Source organism: Lucilia cuprina, chromosome 4 (assembly GCF_022045245.1).
Source record: "Lucilia cuprina isolate Lc7/37 chromosome 4, ASM2204524v1, whole genome shotgun sequence".
Lineage (NCBI taxonomy): Eukaryota > Metazoa > Arthropoda > Insecta > Diptera > Calliphoridae > Lucilia > Lucilia cuprina.
Genome location: NC_060952.1, coordinates 86,829,864 through 86,847,894, shown reverse-complemented (window position 1 = coordinate 86,847,894; position 18,031 = coordinate 86,829,864). Strand labels below are relative to the sequence as shown.

General features: G+C 32.0%; 1 protein-coding gene across 7 annotated transcripts in view; it reads right to left on the bottom strand.

The window, feature by feature from the left end:
- The window catches only part of LOC111677584 (regulating synaptic membrane exocytosis protein 2), an 83,971-nt gene that overhangs the window by 13,358 nt on the left and 52,582 nt on the right, over positions 1-18,031 (bottom strand). For 4 of the 7 annotated variants that reach the window (XR_006940486.1, XM_046948182.1, XM_046948185.1 and 1 more), the window contains exons 7-11: positions 13,904-14,026; positions 12,717-13,052; positions 11,920-12,275; positions 7,858-7,937; positions 6,292-6,414 (exon numbers count right to left, since the gene is read on the bottom strand). Coding sequence is in view for 5 of the 7 variants with exons in the window: in XM_046948182.1 (XP_046804138.1) it covers positions 6,292-6,414; positions 7,858-7,937; positions 11,920-12,275; positions 12,717-13,052; positions 13,904-14,026 (1,018 nt within the window). In the remaining 2 variants the exon portion in view is untranslated. Of the gene's footprint in view, positions 1-5,677; positions 5,850-6,291; positions 6,415-7,857; positions 7,938-11,919; positions 12,276-12,716; positions 13,053-13,903; positions 14,027-18,031 lie in introns of all 7 variants that reach the window. The other 3 variants (XR_006940487.1, XM_046948186.1, XM_046948184.1) reach the window with 1 other exon arrangement.

Below are 18,031 nucleotides of genomic sequence, written 5' to 3'. Positions count from 1 at the left end.
AGTCTAAACGATAGTCTGGAACTATAGCCTGAAGTTATATATGTATACAGTCTGTACTACTGTTTGAACTGCAATTAGAACTATAGTCAGGACTGTAGTCAGAACTATAGTCTAAACTGAATTGTAGTCTAGACTATAAAATGAAATATATGCTGTCAATTATACTCTCAACTATTAACTAGATTAAATCATGGCTTAAGTTGCAAAAGCTTAAGAGTCTGTTTTAAAGTGTTGCTAAAAGTGGTATAGGGTTTGATGCCAAAAACAAATAATAATAAAATATCGCAGGACTTCCATTTCCATTTTTGGTGCTAACAAAGCCGTTATAAAAAAAATGTTGTTATATAGTTTAAAGCCTTAATAACATAAAATTAACGAATGTTTTAATTATATAAATAAGAATAAATAAAATTATAAAAAAAATTCAAGAAAAAATTAAACATATAAATAAATAATTAACTAATAACAGCAAATAAGCATACAAAAAAGCAGCAATTATTATAAATAAGTTTATATTTTTATAATAAATATTATTATTATTATTTTTTTATGATTGTCTGGAACATAAAACATAAATTATATGTTTGAAAAGAAATTTTTCGTACACAGTGTTAATTTTTTTAATAGTAATATAAAATATTAAATTGTTTGTTTTTTTTATTTTTTTAATTAATAAAACGGATTTTTTGGTAAAACCTTAGTTGTTGTTTTACGTTTTAGATTTTTGTTTACTGAAAAATATTTCGTTTGCCAATTATTTCTCTAATTAACTAAGGTCTTCCCTTTGGTTAAGATAATCTTTTTGGGGATTTTGGTTTTAGTTATTAAAGTATAATTATAATTTGTTTTGTATATATAAATTATGCTAAAAAAGTATGAAATTCAAAAACTTCCTATATCTCCCTGGTTTGGAAAAAAATATAGTTGTTAGAAAAAATAAATTATTAATTTTTTTTTTTTTGTTAAAAGAGTTATAAAGATGATAAACATTAGAAATGTTAGAGTTTTATATAAAATGGCATGCAAATATTAAGTTTATAGAGAATTTATGTGTTGATTTATGTGTTTGAAAAAAATATTTTTGTAATATTATTAAGAATCATTTTTTTATAGATTTTTTTTTTATCTTCTTATTATGTGTTAATATTCAATTGTTTTTATCTTAATAACTTCCTATTGAAAAGGAAATTTATATTTATTCCAATTTTTAAAATTGTAGAGTAATAAAATCGTTTAGAAATTTAACATTTCTTTACAGTTATATAATTATTTCGAAATATTTTATTATGAATTTAGAAAAGTTATATTCTCTAGTACAAATCTAATATACGATCCAAGACTTATACTTGAGCTTAACATAACACCCATTAATTGCTCCATAATTTGACCTAGATTTTTATAGTCAGAACTATATTCTGAACTATAATTTTAACTACAGTCTTAAGTAAAGTCTAAACTATAGTCTTGCTCAAACGTTAGCCTGTTCTATTGTCTGAACTACAGTCTGAACTATAGTCTAATCTATAATACGAAATATTCTATAAACTATACTTTAAAATATTCTCAATGGAATATTCAGACTGTAGTCCTTACTCCCGAAGAGTTGACAACTGAAAATAAATCTAAGAAGAAAAAGACCTCTCCGTCTTCTAATATACAGTCGAAGCCAAGCTATACTTCACTCAAAGGAACCTCAAGTCAGAATCCTGAGAGTAAGGGTGACAACTCCATGAAAGAGATTTCGAAGACGACCACATCTGCGAAATCAATCTCGAAGGTACGGGTACATCAAAAGAAGCCTCGAAAAGCGAGGAAAGAGGGGTTAGACAGCGGAAAAGGAAAAGAGCCACCATCTTACGCCAAAGTTGCCAAAGGAGCTTCCGGTGCTCTTAAAATCCACTGTCTACATAAAAGGATGGGGCCGTAAACTGGGTAAAAACGCAGAGCTGGCTGCGGAAAATGGGTTGTCTTTTACAGGAAAGAAGATCTTGAGGGAACTTTATTTGTAATAGCTATCGACCAGAAATCTATGGCTAATCTTGCCAATAATAAGGGTAGGGCTTACTTCGCCTCTAAAACAATCATTTTAAAAATTGGGAAGGCGCCGATTGGAAGAGCTAATAACGTTTAGGAGTCAAATTCTAAAAGCGACAAAGGTACTACTAACTCGCCAAAAGAAGGTGATGCTGCCCTTTCCAAAATTGGCGAGGCGCCGATTGAAAGGTCTGTCATATCCGGCCCGATAAGGACACTAAAACACTTAAGACGATACCCAAAACATCATTAGCAAGAACTGGTAATTTTGAAAAGTCGAATCTTAAAAGTAAGGAGGAAATCACTCACTCACCAAAAGTCAGAACAGCAGTGCTGTTCAAAATTGAGAATGTGACGAGCGACTGCTCTTGCAGTGCCATCAATGGTACCCACTGTATCAACAGCCATTTCAGGTTACCCGGAGAAGTCAAATCTAACTAGCGGGGAGGTGATTACCAACTCGCTAGAAGTCAATTTAAATGGAAGATGATGACTGAGGTTATCCAAATAAACCTCCAGAGTGAGACGGCTACCAACGCTCTGATGGCTAAAATTAACACAGGCAAGATACATATAATCCAGGAACCTTGGACGATTCGCAATAAGGTTTCTGGATTAAATCACGTAAATTTCCCAACTTTTCTACGCTAATTCAAGGTCTCGACCGAGAACATGTATCTTATGTCACAAGAATTTATGTTTTCTCCTCTCAACAGGATTATCCACATCGGATGCAACTGTGCATCTGTTTACCTGCCTTTCTATTCTCCGACACTTCCACCAACGTCGGAGTTGACAGAACTGGTCGAAGAGTCACAAAAAAATAAGAAAATTGTATGTTGTGATGCCAACTCCCACCATGTAGCTTGGGGTAGTATAAATACCAATTGCAGAGGATCGTTTGGCTATTAGGAATCCTATATACACAACCACTATTAAAACATATGTAATGTTTAAAGCAGAATTTGCTCGAAATATGTTTTTTTTTTTTTTGGATAACAGGTAGATACTCTTGGCATTTAAATAGCGGTTACTTAAGTATTACAATATATATCGCATTTTAATATAAAATTTAAGTATATTTTAAAACAAAAATACAGTAGGGTTATAACCAAAAGTTTTCTGATAACGAAAATCTGGTATTATAATATTTATATAATACATTATTTGTAAGACCTTATTTGACTGCTTCTCTTTAAACCAGGAGATATGCAGTATGTACTCATTGAAAAGTATGTTATTAGTAATTGAATGCTATTACTGTCGGTATTATATTTTGACAAGGATCCTTTATGGATATATTTAAAAACTAAGAATTATATGGATTAAATCATTTATTGTATAATTTTGCAGGGAGAGACAATATTATTCTCTATTGAAAACTAAAGGACGTTAAGGCGGTTATCTAGTGGAAATCATTAACGAACCTATGACCAAGAAATGCTCGGATTTTCGTCATTACTTAGAATAAAATGTATGAAAGCAAAAATTGGTATGTCCAAGTTATATCTCTATTGCTGATATTTGTATGAAAGACAAATTAGGAGTTCGCTAATTTCAAAGAAAGACATTCCATTATAGTATCAATAAAACCGTGATATACACCCCGCAATGCGACGGTGCTCCACCGAAAGCCATACTGGCGGTCTTTAAGTGAATTGTTGATCTCTAGATATTTGACAAGATGGAAATTAATCAAACTTTTCGTGACACTAATAATCTTCCAGCAAGTAGAAAATTTTTCTGCATGGTATAGGATGCTGAAAAAATTAGCTAATGGACGAGCTAGCGTCGAAGAACACTGCTTCAAGACCACTGCCGGTATGCCATCATGTCCAGGAGATTTATTTATTCTGAGATCGTGTTATTAGTGCTTATAAGTGAATTCCTTCAAATAATTTTCTGAAGGGGAGTTTGTCATTACAAAAATCGGTAGTTCTATAAAACTATGTTTGGAGTACGGTTGTATGGGTGCTAGGCGAAATAATGGACCTGTTTCAATAGCTTTTGTCCTTGGACCAAAAAAATAATTATCTTAATAATTGTGAACTGCAACATTCAAACAATGTTTACTTAGACACACAGAAAGAAAGACAGACGGACAGACATAGCTAAATTAAAAGGTGTTTCTGATCTCATTACTATACTTGAAGGTGGCTGTAGGACCAATATTTTTGGGTGTTACAAACATCAGCACATAGTATTCTACTCACTATAGCGGTGTAGGGTATAAAAAGAGTTTGCTTTCCAATATGTTTAACACTATTTGCGCTTTTAACATATGATATAGTTTTTGAATTGAATGAAACTTTTTTCGAACTTTTAGAGCTTTTTATAAATATTAAAACTTAAACAAATTTATTTAAAATTATTATATCACAGTATATTTTAATTAGCATTAGACAATATTTGCCTACCTTTAATAGTTTTCAGCTAACAAAGCTTTCTGGACTTTAACAAATTAAAAGCTTAACAATTCATTAAGGTTTTTCTTTTGTATCAATTGTATAGGTTTATATATATAAAAAAGCTTACCGATAAAAATCCTGGTGAAAAAAATCTAGAAAAATAATCTTAAACTATAGAAAATATGACAAAGTGTAGCTTTACTTCAAAAAAACGTTAGTAGTAACTAAAATTGTTAGCATTTTGTAGTAGTTTTATATGAAATAAATAACAAATATAATTTAAAATAATTTAATAATTATAAAGAAAACTACATGCAGAAACTGTAACAAACTTCTGTAAACTATTTAAGTATTTGAAGTTAAGGGTATGTATTTTTTAAGGAAATGTTGTAGCAAAATGTATAATTAAAATTGTGTTTTAAAATAAAATATTAGTGATGAAAATATGTATGTAGAGTAAAAATAAATTAACTAGCTGTATGCATAAACTAAAAGCTTTTTAAGTTTATTTTAAAAAGAAAAAACTAAATATTTAAAATAAGTTTTTTTTTGTAGTATAGTAATGCTAGTCTTTGCAAAGAAAGCTTTTAACATAAAACAAATTTTATTTCTTTGTCGAATACAAAAAGAACTAAAACTTGTAAAAGCTTTCTTCAAAGATTTAAGCTTTTCAATGTTTGGTTTTAATTATTATTATTATAATTAGCCAAAGTAAAAGCCTAAAAATACGTATCGACTTTGGATTGGATTATGTTTTATTTATAGTATTTTTTCTCTTTTTTTTTTGTTCAATATTATTTAAATATTTTAATTTGTAAATTTAAGGGATGTAATTAAAATTTTGGCTGTAAATAATTTTACTGTTATTTTTGTAGTCAAATGGATTAAGGGATGTGGTAATGGTTTCGCAAATTTTCTTAATAAATTCTTAAAAACTTAATAATTACAATATAGTAGTTGTAGTTAAATTGGCTTGATGGTTTGTTATCAAATAATTTAAGCTTTCTTAAGCTTAAAGCTAATTAGCATAGCTTTTAAAGGTATTTATGTTGTTATTTTTTATAATTAATTATTATTTTTTTAAAGTTCTTAAAAACTAATGTTTATCATCATTATTTAAAAGAAAAAAATAAAAAAACTTAAAAATAAAACTAAAAAACAATAAACCAATAAAAATATAATTAAAAAAATCAAAAAAAAAAAAAAAAGTTCAACAAAAAAATAGATTTGCGAACCTGTCCCCACCACTACCGGCTCCAGGATCAACTAAGCCTTCGCCACCATCGGCTTCAGATGAAGAGCCACGCGATAGAACCCCTCGTATCTCACCTGGCAATACTTCTTCACTGCGATTCACCGTAAATGAGCTTTTACCCTTTTTTCCAAAGCCCATACGTCTTTTACGACCTTTTGTTTTAAATTTTTTGGAATACGTGAAATTAATTTGTTTTTATATAGATTTTTGTTTTGTTGTTGTCGTTAATTCCAAAAATATATTAGTACAATTAAAGCAAAATAGTTTATAACAACTAAGTAAATAATTAAATAATTAGAGTGAACTAAATGAAAACAAAAGAATATTTTCTAAAAATGAAAACAAACGTAAATGATTTCTAATCTTAAGGAAACACAAAAAAATGATAAAAAATATTTGTAAAAAAAATATTTTAACGAAAATGAAGTTTTTTTTATTGTTTTTAATAACGGCCATGATTCAAAAATTGAATTCTTGTTTGGAATACATGATATGGGACACATTACTGTGTTATTATATCTTTTGATCTTTTTGTTTTTTGTTATATATACAAAGAAAAGTTAACAAACTATTGGAACATAAAGAAAAACTTACCTGTTGCTGATAGTTGGGAGGTGGAGTTGGATTTTTTACCCATGCCACTACCGCTTTTGGGCGAACGTTCTTGGTCCAAAGTACCTTTTTTACGATCCTGGGCAGTGTCTGATAAACTGCCATCTAAGTGGGGGAGAAATTTAAAGAAAATACAAAGAATTTTATTAAGAAATAGTTATTGATTTTAAACTAAAGAGGCAATGTTTATAGCTACAATTAAAAGCTCTTAACACTAACGTTGTCTTAACATACTTAAAAGCTTAGCAATAGTTTGCAAAAATTCATTTGCTTTAGTAAACCTCATAGAAACGTTTTTTTGTTGTTACATTTTGCCCTAAAAATCAGGTTTTATGAAAGTTTAATCTGTAGAGAGAAGCTTTAAGCTTCAAACAAATTTTTTCGTGCTGTTTTAAAAGCTTTTATTTTTAAAAGTTAGAAAATAGAGAAGTTTTTTTGTTATTACTTAAATAATCGAATAAATTTTTCAAAAGTTTATGTAAAACTTTTAAGAGCTTTAAATAAAGCCTACAAACATATGACTTGATAAGGACAGTTATAACATTTCTAAAAGCTTAATTGCATAAGTACAACTTAGTAGAAAACAATCAGGAAAGTGTAATCTGTAGACGGAAGCTAAAAGCTTTCCTTACGCATCAAGTGAAGTTTTCTTTATTGTTTTAAAAGCTTTTATTTTTAAAGTTTACGTGAACAGAATGGAAAAGCTTCAATTGCTTTAACTAAAAAAAATCGAAGTATTTTTTTATTTAAAAGTTTATGAGAGTAAATCCAATAATAGCATGAAGTAGAACTCTTAAATACAAGCTTTTGCAAATACTCTTAACCAGTTTTAAACACTCTTGAATGCTTATCAATAGTTTCGAAAGGCTTATTTCAATAAGTAACAGCTTATTAAAAAGGTATTATGAACGTTGAATCTGCAGACAGAAGCTAAAAGCTTTTTTAAGTTCAAGTGAGGATTAATGTACCGTTTTAAAAACTTTTATTTAAAAAATAATAATTTATAAGGAAAGCCCAACGAAGCTTTTATTAACACTTTAAACAAATCATTAACATTCCTGAAAGTTTATCAATATTTTAGAAAAGCTAAATTGCATAAGTACAACTCGTTGTAAAGCTTATTTGTAGACGAAAGCTTAGAGCTGAGCCTTCTTGAGAAACTTTTATTACAGTTTAAAAGTTGTTTTAAATCTGAAGTTCTAAACTTCCAAAAAAGCTTTCGTTTTTTTAAGCACTAATAAGTTGTATCTTTTAAATTGCAAAATAAAAATTCTAACATGTTAAAACAAAACTTAGCTAAAATAGAAAGCTTTTTAAAAATAAAATTTATGAAAACGCGAAGGAAATTCTGGCTTATAGTACAATTAATGAAATTTTCTTAGTTCAAAAGCTTTTATACTATATCCTGGCGTAAAGTTTTTTTTAAAAATATCTCTTATAAACATCTTTGAACCTTTCATTTACGATTTGTAACCTGAGTCCATTTAATACTACACTAATACAAAAGCAAATAACTTCAATTGAAAACCAAAATTCCCTATCACTTACCGACTTTTTCATCAGCACTCTGTATTTGATTGGGATCATCCTTTTTATCACCGCCTTCAGCTTTTGTATCAACATATTCACTAAAATCATCATCGAGCATTGCATCAATTGCATCCCAATCGATAGCCGCATCCAGATCAACGGCAGCGTCACCATCAGTCGCAGCAGCACCATCAGTTGAGGTTGGGTCAACGGCCATGTTGGCATTTGATGGTGAAGCATTTGTTGTCGTTGTTGCATTTATCGTTGATGAGGTTGATGTGGTTGTTGTTGTAGTTGTTGTGAGATTAGTGGTTTGTATGATTGTTGTTGTAGTAGTTGTTGTTGTTGGTTGATTAGTTGATGAGATCGTTCCGTCAGCGTTAACGTTCACGTCGTTAGTATTATTGATGGTGGTTGAATGTTTCAATGAGGCACGTTTATTGGGTGATGTGGAATTTGCGACACCATGATGGGAATTTGCAAAAGAGGAAGAAGAAGCAGCATTATTAGCATTATTACTACCAGCAACAACATTACCAGCAGTGGAAGTTGTAGTGCCAGCACCACTACCACTCCCACTGCCAGTTTTCACTGCCTGTTGTTCTAAAACTTCTCCCTTCCCTCTTTGTCTAATACTACCGCTACCACTAACTGGCATAGCACTACCGCTACTACTACTGTATTGGCGATTTGTGGTGTGATGTTGTGAAGTGTTGTGTGATGCAGTACGATCGCCGTAATCGTCGTACTCAAAATACTCTGGCTGATCGTTAATACTGACGAGATTACTGCGATCACTGCCGGTTTCGTGTTGATGTTGTTGGTGTGTACGGCCAGTCTGCCTTTTCGAGGAGGCAGACGAGGCCATGGCCGATGGACGAGGTCCCGAACGACCAGTGTCGCCCACCGGTCCCGGTCGTTCATTAGCTGCGTGACCATTAACCATGCCACCGTGCGACATTGATGCAGATGCGTGTGGACCGGAGCCCATATGGGCATCATCATCATCATAGGGCATACGAGAGCCCGGTTCTACGGGCGAAAAGTTATGAGCATTTTGTGCACTAGGAGGATGCGGCAAGTTGCGACGGCGTTTCTGATATGGCATAGCTGCCGAACCACTACCATAAAGCTTGTCATGAGTCGAACGGTCCAAGTCAAGAGACATGTGGTTACGCTCACGAGCCACATCGTAGCGACGTCGAGAATCGCGAAATTGCGAGGGAGCCACACCACGTCTAGTCCAACCCACGTCCGAGTCGTATGTAATGGTCACAATTTTATCGTCTGTCACCAGGAAATGCGAATGGCTGAGCGGATTACTAGCATCAACATTGGCCCCCATGTACGACTGGCGTATGTTTGTTTCAGAGCCATAACGTCGCGAAAGTTCTTCATCAAATTGAGCTGGATAGACCTCGTCCTCGTAGCGTATTCGTCGACGACCCCAACTTTTGGCATGTAAGTCATCATAGTCCAGAGAGCGCGATTGTCCCTCATGAAACAGTTTTCGTCGATCCAGCGGTGTACGACCCTTAGGTATACCGATTTTTGGTTTCTTTAAGATCGAAGGAGGTTGGGCTTTGGCCTCGGCTATGGGCACTGCCGAGACCAGAGCATCTTCGCTTAACTGACGGGACAAACGTAACACCGACTGTGTAGGCAACTGAGGGGGAGGGGCCAGAGAGGATTTGGCCTTTTTGTGCGCTGTTGGTGTAGGAGTATGGACATGGTAAGTGGGTACGGCGCCTAAATCTAACTGAGGGGCAGTCAAACCGCTGACAAAATGTTGATCCACACATTCACCGCACATTGCCGTATCGGTGGTGGGCAGTGAAGGCTCCGACGAGGAGGGCTGAAACATGGAAAGGGATGGTCGTCGCAACAGCTGTTCTGCTGTGTAGGGATAGGCGACAGGGTGATGTTGCGGATGTGGATGAGCGTCTACCAAACAGTAGGGATCAGCACAAGCCCCTATGGTTACGCCGGATGAGGCCAAGGCGGCATTAGTGGATAATACCACCGGCTGGCTGCCATTCTGACAATGACTGCACGTATTGTCGTAGTGATCACGTATATAGCCTACATACGAAGAGGGTGATGAGGATACGGTATGGGCATGAGGCTGACCGGCATCAACCGTTAAGCCAAAATTCTGGGGATGCTGACGAAAAAAGTTCACCACTGGTGATGTTAGACGCTTAAGACCACGCATTGCAACACCACCACCGACGCCGCCACCCATGCCGGCGGCCTCGGCTTCCATGGTACCTAAAAGACTATCGGAAGCAAAACCTGGATCGGAAGGGAAATGCGTGAAATTGGCAGCATGCGTTTGAAACTCTGGGAATTGTATGGTGGGTATTGTATGTGGTGGAGGTGGGTATTGAGGTGGATTAAATGTATTGAGTTGTTGTTGCTGCTGCTGTTGTTGTGTTTGTGTTAGAGGATCTTGTGTAAGACGTGGCTGTGTTGCTACATTGGCACCGACGCCGCCGCTACTGTTGTCCATCATTATGAGACTGGTTGGTTGGCCGGCATCGAGAAAATATTGCTCGACTAAATCGCCGCTATTGTCTGTCACCATAAGTTGTGTTGGCAGTTGTGGTTGTGATTGTAGTCCTGCTGCTGCTACGACGTTCGCCGTATTCGGTGGTGATTCACTGGCAGCCAATTCGGCAAGACGTTGCAAATGTTCCAGCTGCTCGAGCAGCTGTATCTGTTGTGGTGTCGTCGTTTGCATATGCATATGCGAAGGCGGATATGCCGTCATGGGCAAAAAGTCACAGTCGTCCACTTCGATGGTGTTTGAGCGAAAACGTTCAAAGAAACCACCTCTGCCGCCGCCGTCGTCGCCGCCACCTAGACGCATACTGGGTCCAGCAGTTGTTATACTGTTGGGCCCAAAATAAGAGCGCCAATTACGTGGTAAGCTACTGTTATTGTTTGTAGATCAAAATTTTCATTTTTGATTTTTATTTAAAGTTGAAAAATTGTGTTTGTTTGTGTTAGTGTTTGTGAGAGTTGAGTATGTAGTAGAGAACAGTTTATATTGTGTGGTGTATTAGTGTTTAGAATATTTTTAAGAGGTGAATGTTTTTTTGGAGTTTGTTGTTGAGTGGTAGCAAAAAATACATGCATAGAGTGAGAATATCAAATAAGGAAGTAGAAAATACAACAACGAAAGTTAAATCAAAGCAAAGAACAAAAAAGGAAAGAGAAATAAAAAAAACAAAAACCAAAATGACGTCCGAGTGGTAAAGAGTAGGTGAATACATGCACACATATGTGGAAATGTATGTAGGTATGTATGTGTGTGTGAAAGTGACAGAATGTATGTAAATTTTAGTGTATGTGTGAGAAAGTGAATATGTTGGTAGTTGGTGGTTGTAATTGTAGGCACATTTAGAGGCATGTAAAACACAAAATAAAGCGCAGGCGTCATTGAGTCGTTGGTTGAGTAAAAGAGTTGAAATTATAGTTGAGGTTTTATTTGATATTTTTTGTACATTAAGTTGTTGTTGGTTTTTTTGTTTTTGTTTTAAAACATACATAAAGAAGGGAAAACAATAAAAAAGAAAAACACATAGTAAACATAAAGAAAGAAAATAGCATGTTTTTTGATATTTGTTTTGTATTATTTTGTTTTAATATTTTATTGTTTAATGATTTTCTCTTTTTTTCTTTTAGCAATTCGCCAAATACTGTGTACTTTGATAGTTTTTTTCGGTTTAATATTATATATAGTTTTGTAGTTGTTGTATACTTTTAATGCCAGCCAGATTGGGTATTATTTTTCAACGATTTTTTGTTAAATAGTATTTTTATTATATATATTCTTAGAGCCAAAATTGTAGCAAAATTTTGTGAAAATTTTCCTATTTGCTGAAAGCTCTAGTGTTGTAAAGCTTTTAGTATTTAAAAAAAATTTACACTGCACTGCATAAAAGCTTTTTCTGGTGTAGTTGAAAAGCTTTTACTTTTTTCTCTAACTTTCCAATTTCTTATGAGAAGCTTTTTTTAATATTTTAATTAAAGTGTAGGTGATTTTTTTCTATTTCTATAATTTTATGTACTCACCTGAGACCTCTTGACCCTCGTGGCCTTTCGGATTGTGTGGAGAAAGAACTTGATGTTACACTAACAACTGACTCCATATCGGAATCACCGAATTCGCCCATAAAATCTTTGTCGGGCGATAGGGAATGTCGTGGTCGCATACGAGTTTCCATCGAGTGCAGATCACTGTCCGAAGCACCGGTGTAATGACGTTCCCAGCCACCGCCACCGGTACTACGATACAATGGCTGATGATGTGGCTGACGTGTGCGATGTCGTCCGAAACGGCCACCACCACCGTTACCAGACGTTAAACGATCATCGAACTCCTGACCCAAGCGATCACGTATCATAGCGCTGCGTGATGTTTGGGGGACCTAGTATGATCGAATGACAAAGTTTTGTTTTTATAAAAAATTTTTCTTTCTATAAAAGCTTTAGAATTTTTTTGCGAAAAACAAACTTGCAGGAATTGTTCGTCTTAAAATGTTCTTTCGTGCAAATAATTAAAAGCTTTTTTATATGTTATTGTTAAGGCTTTTCTTGCTAAAGTATTTTGACAAATGTTCATTATTTTAGTAAACATATATTGTTTTTTTCCTTAAAAGCTTTTGTCAAAATCCTGCTTTTTTGTTAATTTTTTTACGACAATAGCCTTAACCAGCTTTTTATTGAACTTTTTTAAAAAGAAATTTTCTTATTAGCAATTTTTTTTACAGAAAGCTTTTTTAATAAAATATTTTCTACAAAACTTTTTTCACAAGAAATGAAAGCTTTCCTGTTAGAAAAAACTTCATAAATCGCCCTGCATTACTTACCTTTGGCAGTTGTCTCTTTTTGGGCGAACCAGTCGGCGTGGCAGTCGCTGAGCGCGATTGAAAACGTTGCTGCTGTGATGACGACGATCCCACCCCACTATCGTACGGTGTGATTATCGAGGTGGCACCACTATAAGGTGGTATGCTGCCTATATCGTGACCTCTATACTCAGGCGGTGACAATGAGCCACGTCTTGGACTGGAACTGCGATAGTAACCGCTATGATAGGCATCACTTGGAGCAGCTGAATGACTACGTTGGCTAAGACTCATGCCACCAGGACCAGTGGTGGTAGTACCATTACGACGAAAGTAACCACTTTGTGCGCCAGGAGCCTAAAGTTATTAGAAACAAAAAACGAAGGGGAAATAGTAAGCAATTAATGAAATGTTTAATGAAAAAATACAAAGAAAATATAAAGATTTAGGTAATTCGTAAAAAAACGGCTTTGTAAGGTTCATAAACTGAAAAATTGTTATTTTATACATTAAAACAAAACCGTTTTATTAAAAAAATTAAAATATATAAATATAATTATTTTATAATTTGTAATTGTTGTTTAAAGTTTAAGATGAAAAAAAAAACACTAAAAGTTTACTTAAGCTACTTAAAATTTAGTTTTTTTTTGTTAAGAAATTTCATTAAATTCAAACAAATTATTTGAAGAGTAACATTTTTTAATAAAAGAAATATTTAAACATATTTTATAAAAAGGTTTAACATTAGTTAAGTAAGAGACAGAGTAAACAAAAGCTTTAAACAGCTTTCAATTAAGTTAAAAAAGAGAGTAGCAATATGGAAAAATTTTAAAAGGATTTTTTTAAGTGCTTAAAGTTTAAGGGATTTTAATAAGGAGAGAGATTAAATGAGTTTTAACTATAAAGGTGAGAGAAAGCTTGATTAAATGAAAGGCTGTTTATTAAATAATGAAGGCGTTGTTAAAAAGCTATTCCCAAAACTTAGATGTCTAAGTGAAAAGGCTTTTAGTAATAATAAGTTTAAGTGTTAAAAGCTTTTAAGCTTTTTTTATTTTTCCTAAAAGAAATTTAAAAAAAATTTTTTGACATAATTCTTTTTATAAAATCCTGTTTACCAAAGCTTGAGCTATCAAAACTTTTCCTGCTTAAATCGATTTTTGGTTTTATTTTTAAATAAATTTACATTTTATTTATATAAAATTTCAAACCTGATTGTGATAACTTTGTCCAATGCCCGAAACTGTACGATAATCACGAGCTACCATGCCGGCCACTCTTTTACGGCCCTGAGGTGACATATCACGTCTTGAACGACGCTCTTGCAAATCAATCTACATTTTTTTTTGTATTTTGTTTTCAATTTGATTTTTGTAATTTTTTTTTTCCAAAAGGACCATAAGGATTAATGTTTGAAGGGTATTTCATATTATTTACAATATTATTACAAGGAGTTTGTTGGGCGGAAAGTGGTGGGAATAACGTTTATGTTTTAGAGAAGGGCAAATGTTAAGAAAAAAGACAAGATAATAGAAGAAAATATTGGTTTTTAACAAAAACAATTTCAAAAAAATTTGACAACACTTATAAAAAAATTAAAGGACACTTTAGTATTCAAAAGGAAAATAAAATTGTTATTAAAAATTAAAAAAAAAAGTTTTTGTTTTACCGTGTTTTACAGGTGTTTTGACTGTGATATAATGTGATTTTGTTAATGTTAATTGTTGTTTTTATCACAAAAGCTACTTGGCATTTAAATATAATACATTGAAAGCTTAAAGAAAAGTTAAAAAATAAAATAAAACTAAAAAAATAATAAACTTAAAAGCTTTACAAATTAAAGCTTATACTTAGGTGTAACAAAAGCTAACATGCAAAGTGCTGTAAAGTTTTATTTTTTTTTTCATGTGCTTAAACCTTATATGAAGGTTTATATAGAAATAAAGCTTCTTTTTCTTAAAACTTTTTGCTACAAAAAGTTTCTTTTAATAAATTAACGAAGCATGTGTTCTCTTATATTGTTTTCTGTTTTTTAACTTTTTAAAGTTTATACTTAAAAGTTACATTATTTTTACTTTTTTGTTGTTTTTTTTTATTTAAAATTAAACTTTAGTTTGTTTTTTAGTTTTAGTTTAGTATTACAACACTTAAATTTATAACCTTAGCAAAATTTCATACATTATTTTTTTTAGTTAAGTTTTTTTCATTACATTTCATACACATTATAGAAAGTTCAGTTTAGTTAAGTTATGGTTTTGAGAAGAAAAAAATTTACACAACATCGATTAGAAAAAAGTTCAATCTAATTCTTTAAACAAAATTATGTAAAGAGAAATTTTTTAATTAAAATATATGTTTTTTATTTTTTTTCAATTTTAACTAATAGAGTTATAAATTGTTACATGAACTATAGGGGTTTTGGTTTTTACTTAGTTGTCGAACCCTTATAGTTTGTTCAACAATTTATAACTCTATAATGTTTTTAACATGGAAATCATGTATAGGTGAGAATGTATGTATGAATGTTTCACGAGTATATGTATATGAAATGGTTGTTGTATGAGAAAATGTAGGAATATGACTGCGATTGTATGAAAATATATTAAAAATGTCCCAAATACATAGTCTGTTAATTCTAGTTATATGTATAGCAAGGCTATAATCTAGCCTATAGTCTAGACTGTAAACTAGTCTATAGTCTAGTCTATAGTCTAGTCTATAGTCTAGTCTTTAGTCTAGTCTATAGTCTAGTCTATAGTCTACTCTGTAGTCTCCTCTATAGTCTAGTCTATAGTCAAGTCTATAGTCTAGTCTATAGTCTAGTCTATAGTCTAGTCTATAGTCTAGTCTATAGTCTAGTCTATAGTCTAGTCTATAGTCTAGTCTATAGTCTAGTCTATAGTCTAGTCTATAGTCTAGTCTATAGTCTAGTCTATAGTCTAGTCTATAGTCTAGTCTATAGTCTATAGTCTAGTCTATAGTCTATAGTCTAGTCTATAGTCTAGTCTATAGTCTATAGACTAGACGTCTATAGTCTAGTCTATAGTCTAGTCTATAGTCTAGTCAATAGTCTAGTCTCTAGTCTAGTCTATAGTCTAGTTTGTAGTCGTCATAAGGAATATTGTCTTCATCCTTTAGGAGTTTCAACTCTGTTAAAGAATCATGTATTTTTTTAGTATTTAAAATGCGATATCTTAAAAACTTGATCTGATTTCGACAGATTGGAAGTTCGCTAATTTTTATCCACTATAAATTTATACTTTAGAGTCTGATATGATCTATAGTGTCAGCATGACTATACAGACAAAGAATTTTGGACGGAAATCCTGAAAGGACTTTAATATGTTAATTTTTGTGGTGTGAAAGCCACATTTCCATCCAGACCAAATCTCTAAAATTAATGTTTCGCCAAAGTTAATTAAAGTGTGTTGGTAATGAAGTCATGAAAACCCAAAAGCAGGATAATTTTTACAAACTCTGATAACTTTTTCTAAACAAATATAAAATGATTTTAAAAATTTTAAGAGTCGACAAATGAAATCAAAATGGAATGAAATGTAATTGTATGAACTTTGAATAAACAATGATGTTGATAATAAAACTTTCAAATCAATAATTACACACACTTAGAAGTTTTCATTAAAAAATGTTAAACAAATGCGCCAAGCTTTTAAAAAACTTTAGTATTATTTGTTCAAATCTTACTGTACAATTATTATATAAAAAAAATCATGTTTTAAGCAAAGGTAATAACTCTTAAAACGCAGAATTGCAAGACAAGGCAAAGAGTAACCAAACATGATCTTTTCTTTTTTTGTTGTTTTAAAACTCTTAGAGAGCAGGTGTTTAAGAGTTTTGAGTGTATAACTGTAAATAGTTGTTGTTTTTCTGTTTGTTTTATATTTAAAAAAAAAGAATAACCGTTATTAAGTTACTTAGTGTTATGGGAGTTTTAGTAGTATATCATTTATACATGTATTAGTTTTGTATATAAATAGTTGATTTTGTATACATAGAGAATAAAGGGAGAAAGAGTTACTTAGTTATTTATAGAGAGTGAGAGAGATACAAAGAGACAGTTTTTTTTTTTTTTTTTCAATAAGTAGATTTAACAACAATTGTTTTGGTTACCTCTGGAGGTGGTGTGCTGGCTGAACTTCCCATGGATGAGATACTGGCACCATCACGTTGTGATATATAATCAATTTCAGACATGGTATCAGAATCACTATGACGTGATGTAGTACTGGGTGGGGATAAATGATCACTGGGTGTTAAAAGCACTATATCCACATCTCGGGATGATGAATCATGACTGCGTAACTGTATTTTTTTAATTTTTAATTAAAATGTAGTTGTAGTTGTAAGACAAGTTGTTGTAGTTATAGTTGATGATATTTTTGATTTAATTATATTTTTGTTGAAGGGTGGAGGGGAAGAGAGATCATAATGAACATGAAATAGTGATAATTGTTTATAAATTAGAAAAAAATGTAATTTTATTATTTTGATTATTAGAATATAATTTTTAATAAAAAAAGTAAAATTTGTTCCCTTCTCAAAACCAAAACTATGGCAGATATTTTTTATAACTATAGATATATAGATAGAGAAAATTGTATATCATTAAATATAAGCTGTTGGTTTTTACATAAAATTATAAAAAAAATTAACTTTAAGGGAACAAGATGACGCAATGAAAGTTAAAAATTAAATAAAACAAATTCTGTTTATTTAGGTGGTTTCTTTTTGTCCACCTTTATTATATAAAGTAATTGTTTAGGAGTTTTAAAAAAAATATATTTAAAATGTCTGTTTAGTTTGTTAATAAATCATTTCGAGAAAAAACAAATTATAGAAAAATTTATTAAAATTATTAAGAAAAAGTCAAAAACACATACGAGATATGAGGTATCCTGATGAGGTTGTAATTTATACCAATCTGCTTCATCATCCAATGAATGATGGGCCAAGTCAATAACAACTTCGCCAATGAAATCATTGGCACCATAACGTACATAATCCCATAGGGTAACCTGATTTTCAAAAAATTTAAAAAAATATATAAAGTAGTGAAAATTTTAAATACTTAACACAAATTTACCTCTAAATATCTGCCCGTTAAATCACAACGTCTTAAACCGGTATAAACAAATGTTTGACCCCAACGAGGTTCACAGGTATTGGCTAAAGTTTTCGTGCGTCTTTTAGATTTTGTACCACGATCGGGTAAAAGGAACACCTGTGATAAAATGTAAAAAAAAAAAACAAATATAATCCAACATATAACAATGGTAAGCTTTCCACTTACTTTTGCATAAGGATTACGGGCAATACCA